This window comes from Oxyura jamaicensis, chromosome Z (genome assembly GCF_011077185.1).
Source record: "Oxyura jamaicensis isolate SHBP4307 breed ruddy duck chromosome Z, BPBGC_Ojam_1.0, whole genome shotgun sequence".
Classification (NCBI taxonomy): Eukaryota; Metazoa; Chordata; class Aves; order Anseriformes; family Anatidae; genus Oxyura; species Oxyura jamaicensis.
Genome location: NC_048926.1, coordinates 43062666 through 43070684, shown reverse-complemented (window position 1 = coordinate 43070684; position 8019 = coordinate 43062666). Strand labels below are relative to the sequence as shown.

General features: G+C 39.9%; 1 protein-coding gene across 2 annotated transcripts; it reads left to right on the top strand.

Moving 5' to 3' along the window:
• Positions 1 to 46: 46 nt before the first annotated feature.
• Positions 47 to 7565, top strand: CZH9orf64 (chromosome Z C9orf64 homolog). 2 transcript variants are annotated; one of them, XM_035310727.1, is made up of 5 exons: positions 47 to 128; positions 172 to 515; positions 1064 to 1323; positions 5650 to 5845; positions 7087 to 7565. In XM_035310727.1, exons 2-5 carry the CDS (start codon positions 179 to 181, stop codon positions 7317 to 7319), a joined length of 1026 nt encoding a protein of 341 aa, XP_035166618.1. In that variant the 5' UTR covers positions 47 to 128; positions 172 to 178; the 3' UTR covers positions 7320 to 7565. The 2 variants fall into 2 exon arrangements, with proteins under 2 accessions (XP_035166618.1, XP_035166617.1); XM_035310726.1 differs by having other exon boundaries at positions 7084 to 7565.
• Positions 7566 to 8019: the final 454 nt, after the last annotated feature.

The window sequence follows — 8019 nt, the reverse complement described above, 5'->3', positions numbered from 1 at the left end:
GCGGCCCCCGTCGCTCCCCCCGCTGCCGGGAGGCTGCCGCCGGCCCCGGGGCCTGCGCACTGCCGGGGCTGGGCCGCTCCGGGCCGCGCCGTGCTGCTGCTACTGCTGCCGGCCGCGGGGGCACAGGGGTGCGGGCGAGGCCCTCCCGCCGTGCCGGTGCCGCTAGCGGAGGCCGCGGATGGAGGCGCCGCCGACCCCGCTGGAGTCGGCCCGGTTCATCGCGGACCGCAGCCGGGACGTGTCGGTGTCCGAGGAGGGGGCGCGGAGGGTGGCGGAGGCCCTGTTCGACAAGGTGCCCTCGGCCGCCTTTAGCCTGGCGGGCTGGAAGGAGCTGCACGAGCTGAACCCCCGCGCCGCCAGCGAGGAGGCGGTGAGCTGGGTGTTCCTGGTGGACACCCTCAACTTCTCCTTCTGGCCCGAGCGGGACGACCAGAAGTGCCTGGTGAAGTACAAGGGCACGGCCTACAGCGGGTACTGGGCGCTCTGCGCCGCCGTCAACAGGGCGCTGGACGAGGGTTAGTGCGGGGCGTCGAGCGGCGACATGGCCGCCTGCTGACAGAGGGTGCTGGGGCGCCCGGCCTCACTGCCGCCGGCCTTAAAATGCGCACAGACGGGTGTGTGGGTGCTGGTGGGAGGCCTAAGGACAGTTCTGCCCATCTGTAAGTTGAGGGGAAAGTGTGTGACGAGGCCCTTTTTGTACGTACACGGTGATTAGAAGCGGGGGGTATAAAAGACGGATGCTAACAAGCGTATTTGGCTGGTGTACGTCGGTGTAGGAAACACGGTACTGAACAACAAAGATCAGTCAGGAAAAGCTGCATATAAAAAGTAAGAAGATGCAGCTACATGACAGAAATTCTTATCTGAGGAGGGAGTGCTGAGAACAAACACAAACCCTGTTATAAAACACCTGTTTGTGTGGTTGTCACGGAACAACGTCAATTTCAAGAACTAATAGGCCTTTTACATCTTACTAATGGTGAAAACACTCTAATTTGTTGTCACTGCATAAGGTCTTCGGTTGTGGTACAAGCCGAAACATCTTCTTTTTACTGTTCTGAAGGAATACCTATTACCAGCGCCTCGTATTATGCCACCATGACACTTGACCAAGTCAGACAAGTATTGCGCTCTGACACAGAAGTGCCCATGCCTTTGATCGAAGAGAGGCACCGGGTGCTGAATGAAAGCGGAACGGTTCTTCTGGAGAAGTTTGGAGGCTCTTTCCTCACCTGTGTTAAAATGAGTGAGAACAGCGCCCAGAAACTGCTACGCCTAGTGGTGGAAAACTTTCCTTCTTACAGAGATGAGGCCGTATTTGAGGTAAGTTAATTGTAACGTTGAACGTCTTTTGGTAAGAACTTAGTCCTTGCACACTGTGGCTTAAAAGATAGCGTTCAGGCTGCCCATAGAGGTGTTTTTTTTTTTTTTTTTTTTTTTTTTGGTTTTGTTTTTGTTTTCCTGAAAAAAAAAGTCGTTTCAGAATTGATATAAATTTGTGAATTGCTGGCATTTTTAATACAGAACATGGAAGGTGAACTTTGGTTGAATTCATGAGTTAAATTCAAGGGAAATAGGAAGGAAAATTATTTTAATATTTTGCCTCAAATGTGTAGAGGGATTGTTCTATATAACAAAAGGAAAATCAGACTTCAAAGTGGTTGATCTTTATTGTGTAAATTATTGTAGGTAATATGGATAGGGAAGGCGGCTTTTGAAATAATGCTCTTGTACCACAGTACACTTTTTTGTTAAGATAGGGTAAAATTATTGAGATTTCATTTCTCTGTCAATTCTGTCAATTAAAACTTCTGAAGACAAAATCACACTATTTATTAACAGTAAAGGAATCCTCATTATCTTAGTACTGACGTAGTCAGGAGCATATTTCTAATGATGAGTGTTTTTTTTTTTTTTCACCGGAGGAGAGCCAGATAAGCTTTCTCTGTCATCTTCACTCTGTTGTAATTTTGATCTACAGCAAGTTCCCAATTAGATCACGACTACATTGTATGCCTTACAATATGTGTAATATATGAGATAATTTCTGCCTGAAAAGTGAGAATCTTTTTTTTTTTTTCCCCTCTTAAATAGCAACCACTCACCCTCTATCTCATCTCTTTTTCTTCATTTACCTTGAGGATCTTTGCATGTAATGAAGGAAATGAGCCTTTGGTAGTATAGTGAAAATGTGCAGCTAACTGGGAATCACATGAATTGGTGATTAAACAGAGCTTGCACAAATGACTGCAGGCATGAGTTAACCCCGAATGTCACGCTTTTGTCAGAGATAACAGTGTACTGAAGCTTTATACAGCAGTCTTCCTGACAGAAACTGGTGAGAAGTAAATAAGAGTATGTTTGGTATTTTCTGTGTCTCGTTTTCTCTACACAGGCATGCTTTTTATTTAGCCTTAGCAACATGTAGCTATTCCTGCACTCCGTTCATCAGCAGTACTGTCCAGCTGTCAGATCACCAAAATACTTTATTCTAGTGACAGTACAGCCTATACTAATAGTTTGTACAGTCTTTTGAAGATAACCCCCTAGAACACCGTTCACTGGAGTTTTGAGCCAATAGCATTTTTCACTTAAATGTCCTGTTAAATAGGTGGCGTCATTTTATTTTCCTCTGTCTCCTGCTATGAAGAAAGATATCACATTAATGTGAAAAATCAGGGCTTCTCTATAAGTAATCACTGAAGCTATTAGTTTAATTTATATGGACTTTTTACATATGAAGTAATTTAATGACAATTTTAGTGATGTAAAAGGAAGTATTTTCCAGGCAAAGCGATAAATAGAATATTTTCTTATCTTTATAGTGACTGTATTCATTGATGTAATGTCTTTAATGAGATGATGGTAAATGCTGTATAAAGCAAGGCTCCCTAAAAGCAGCAACAGACTTCAGAATGAAAAGCTGTTCTAAAAATGATCCCAGACCGTAAGCAGTGACATAGTAGTAAAGCCTGTTGCATGAATACAGAAGCTATATTTTTACTTTCACTAAGCAAGCTGTGTATTTTGAAGGTGGGTGGAATAACGTAGACCACGTTTAAACCCTACTTGTTTTGAATAATAATAATAAGAAGAAAAAAAACACATAAAATCAGTGTTGTCACCTAATCTGAGGTGGTGACGTGGATCATGTTATTGTAATTATTACTATGGCAGCAGGCTGAGATCTTTAATGAAAGCAAAGTTGTACTTGTGAGGGTTAGGAGGGAACTGGAAGTAGGATGAAGTACCCAACAAGCCCGTGTTTTTCCCTGACTCTCCGTAATAAAAATATATATAAGATAGTAAAATAAATACTACCACAGACTAGTATAGCTCTCCTGTAATCTGACCTCCTAGAACAACTTTTAGGATTAAGACAGTTCTTTGGCTGTATGTTTTATTGAACATGTACACAAAACATTTTTCATAATTACATATTACTGAATGTGGTTATATAAATTGTCAATGTTCTTTTGCTTCTGAAAAGTGAATTGCAAAGCAAAATCCCTGAAGCCTTTTTGCCCGTATATGGATATTTTGTATTTAGATGCTGTGCTGAATTTGAATCCTGGCAGAAGTTTAAATATTAGACTATGCTATACTTGCATGTCAAGTTTTTCATGTTCTGACGTACAGTGGAGTCCTTCCGGGCTTCCAGTCATCCATGTTGTATGTATGTACTTTTTATTTCCCATTACCTGTGATGGAGGTGGTAAAATTCTCATGATCTTCTTGTTCTCTGCTTTTCTTCCTAGCCATGCATTTTGATATCTGCCAGCACAATACCCCTTTTTTCTTTTAATGTCAGTAGGCCAGAATTAGTTATGCCTCTTGATACTGGCTCATTGTAGTGGAGAGAAGACACAAGTGTCCCCATATTTGGTAGCTTTTCTTGGAATATAAGGATGTTGCAGAAAAGAAGTGTAGTTAATCAGGTACAGTGTTCCATTTCTGGACAAATCACACTATCTTTGAGACATAGTGTCATCTACCTCCATGCTTGCTATCTGTTGAAAAGAATACTGGAAAAATTTACTGGAAACGCTTCATAGCCTGTTTCATACAGAAAATTTGCACAAACTCCAAAAGAGTTCTAGCAGCACTGAAATTAACAATACTTGAAACAATGAAAAATGAAATTCATATGGTCTGTGAAGCGTCCCAGTCAGTATTTTTCTTCTAAATTAAATTGCAGCATGAGATGAGAATTTCTGCTTGAAGTCTGTCTTCCATACTGCTGTTGTAAAACGGTATTTTGCTGGGGGTTATCTGTACCTTACTATATTGGAAAAAAATGCTTTTAGAAGAGCAATGTCCTTGGTCTTCATTAACTTCAGGGTAGTAGGAGCTACAATGGAATTTGGTCTGTTAATCATTTATTTATTTCATGTTTTGAGTCTCAAGTGGTATTTTATTATTTAGCGTACAAAATGCAGTATTCTCTAGAAGTAAGTTTGTACATCTCCATCAAGTATGGAATGAAGTGGAAAGTTTTCAGAATGTTTACAGAAGTTGTTCTGTGAAATGCAGCTGGGCATCTTGTTCTCAACGTTTCTATAGAATAGCACTCAGTGACAAACAACCAACTTTGTTTTCAGCCTGTAGCATCTTGGCTGTCAAGTAAAATTAAATGAACTTTTAAAATGCCATTTTAAATTGTGGCTATATGAAGAGTGGTGGAACAGAACTGGAAATAAATAGAATCCCCATCTACCTGTATTTTTGCTTAACCATTTTGTTTCCATGATGTTGTTAAGGACAGGTTTTCAAAAGCTGAAAATCTGTTCTAGCTACAAAGCAAAGAAAAGGACATAATCCACTTGTAGTTTTTTTTTTTTTTTTTTTTTTTTTTTTTTTTTTTTTTTTCTGAAAGGTGCAGATTTACATTTCCGCATTTTGTTTGTAAATAGAGTACAAGCCTCAGCTCCCTACAGGTCATAGCATAGCATTTGTTTTTCCTGTTGTGAGTAGTCATAAAGAATGTAATGTTTTCAGGGTTAGCACCAGCAAAAAAACATGTAACAAACACTATGCATGGGTCTATTTTTAAGAAAATCTAATATTTGTGAATATGCCATTTGCTGAAATTAATTGTCGTCTCTCCTCCTTAACTAGTACCACTGAGATACCTCTGAGAATTTGAGAATCATTCATTATGGTTTTCACCAAAATTTTATTTCCTTAACATTTAGGATAAGTTAATGCAATGTGTTAACTGTCTACCTCCTACTTAGGCTTGAATGTTGGATGATTTCTAGGGTTTCAAAAAGAATTAATGTGTGCAGGATTGCAACCACTGTTTGTGAAGTGGAAATAAACAAGCATTGTTCTGTGATATCCAAGCATTTTTAAATACAAATATTTTTTTTATTCCACGGCAACAGTATCTACATTTCTTTTTTATTTTTTTTATGAGAATTCCACTTGATATCTGCTTGTGATTCAGTATTTTTTAAATATTAAGGTATTTATAGTATTGCACTTTTATTCTCTTTTTGTTAAGTAACCTTTGCTTAACTGAGTAATATTTTGGGTTGTATTTTCTAGAATAACATTAACTTACCTGTCTCTCTCGAGATGCCATTTTCTGCATTTCTTCATGTGCCTCTGGCACTTAAGCAATTTGTATTTTTTTTTTTTCATCAGGAGAAAAAGGTTTCTTTCTACAAACGGGCACAAATACTTGTGGCTGATACATGGAGTGTACTGGAAGGCAAGGGAGATGGCTTTTTTGGTGACATTTCTAGTCTGACTATATTTGCTGACTACAGAATTCCTCAAGTTCTTGTTCACTTAAAAGCAATGAAGTATTCTGAAGAGCTAATGAAGAAACTACGCGAAGGTTTGTTCCTTCCTTTCTAATGTCTAGTAATCATGTTTTGATAGAGTAAGATAAAAGCCAATTTTAAAACGCAGCATTTGCTCTCTGTGAGGGTCGTATATATGTATTATATATATTCATATTTTTTTTCCTCCAAGAAACTGGTACTTCTGTAGTGATGAGGTAGTAGAAATGAATTAATTCTCTAATAGTGATTTCAAATGAGATGTTAAGGTTACTTTTTATGAAGATCTAACTTCCTTGGATTAAGCACAGAATTAAAGAGACTCCAAGAAGTTGATCTCAGAGTTTTAAAACAACCAGTGTTGCCAGAGTCACTTTCCAACATGAGTATCATTGTGATTTTGAGGTTTAGATAATAATAAAAGCAATTTCTTTATGAAGTTCAAAGAACATACAACAGCATGGGGATTCTTGTTTATCTGTATGAAACAACGGCTGCTGTTGAGGGACAAGCAAGGTAATACCATAAACACAGACTTAAAAAAAAAATAATACATGCCATTGCTTTTAAAGAATATAATTACACAGGACAGGTTACATCTTCTAGTACTTAGTAACTGGAAATTTGAACAAATGCAAACAGAAACCAACCCTTTCTCGACTGCAAAATGAGTATATTTTTAAGTAAATATTATGCCATTTTAAAATTACACAGCAAGATAAACAAATTAATGCAGTAGCCATGAGTCTTAATAAACTGGCCACATACATATATGTGTGCATGTGTATGCATATTAATGTGTGTGTTTATATATCGTGTGGGTCTGTGTATAGAGAGAGAGATACAGGATCTGTTTGTTTGAATGGCTAAGATGGAAATGTCCTTACTAGGATGCATGGAAAAGATAAATTGTCTGTGTGGTCTGTTCAATTTTTGATCCTTGGGAAGAGTAGAACTATCTCTGCAGAAAGTACACACATTTGGAATTATGTTACTGTATCCTCTACAAACAAAATAGTCATAGAATGTGCAGTGTAACCCAGACACTTGTTCTACTTTTAAACTCAGTCTCTTAGAATGCAGGATGTCTTTTCAATTGAATGGAACACAAACTTTAAAATATGGTAATTTTAAAGTAAGCAATAGAAAATGTACAGCAACATAGTAGTTACAGCGTAAGTCATGAAAACTGCAGTCCCAGAACAGAATAAACATGAAATAAAAAGAGAAAGTTCAGGACATCCTGTGACTTCTGTCTCCCAAACGTAACTAGATTGCTGGCTCTTGTGTCCTGCAGGAACCGTTTTCCAGTCTGGAGATAAAGAGGAGGTGGAGATCCGTGGTTGTTCAATTTGGTGTTGTGCACTGATTTGTAAGCACCTGCTGGAGCTCTACGAGAAGAAGGGCCAAGACATGCGCGACCAGATCAACGCGGTTTTACTCGATTACTATCTTTGGGACTATGCCAGGGATCACAGGGAAGAGATGAAAGATATTCCATTTCATCGTGTACGGTGTATATATTATTGAGTCCTGTCTGGTATCTGTTACAGCTACTTTTCTGATACAGTGGTTTCTCACATACTTGTAGCTTGTAGCTTGTTAAATCAAACAAACTTGTAGCTTGTTAAATCAAACAGACGCTCACTTTCTGATGTTACATTACCACCTTACGTATTTTTTTCTGGATCTTTCTCTAGCTGTGCCTGGAGCTGATAGTGTAAAATCATGCTGGAAAAATCTATATTAATACAGGTTTTACTACTTCGGCGTTGAGCTCTGTTTGTATGCGTATACAGATGTGTATATATGTGTGTCTGAACAGATGTGTGTCTGAACATATGTACAGATATATACAAATAAGTGTGTCTGAACATATATACAGACGTGTATATATGTGTGTCTGAACACTCCAGGTGGCGGCTTGGCCAGCAGCTGTGAGCTGTTGTGAGTGTGGCACACCTACGCAGAGACCACTTGTGTTCAGGGAAAACTCGGCTTTTACCACTGAGCTTCACTGGAGCCGTGATGAGATGATCTCCTAAATGACGAGCGCGGCCATGTACGCCGCATTTAGCACCCTTGCTTTAAGTAAAGCGAGCAAGCGTCCCCCTTCATCCTTCCCGGGACTTGAGCGTGGGGTGTGCGCATCCCTCGGGGCCCCCTCACCCCCCCCGGCCGCCGCTCCGCCCTCTCCGCCCGCGCCCTCCTGCCGCGGGGGGCCGCTGTG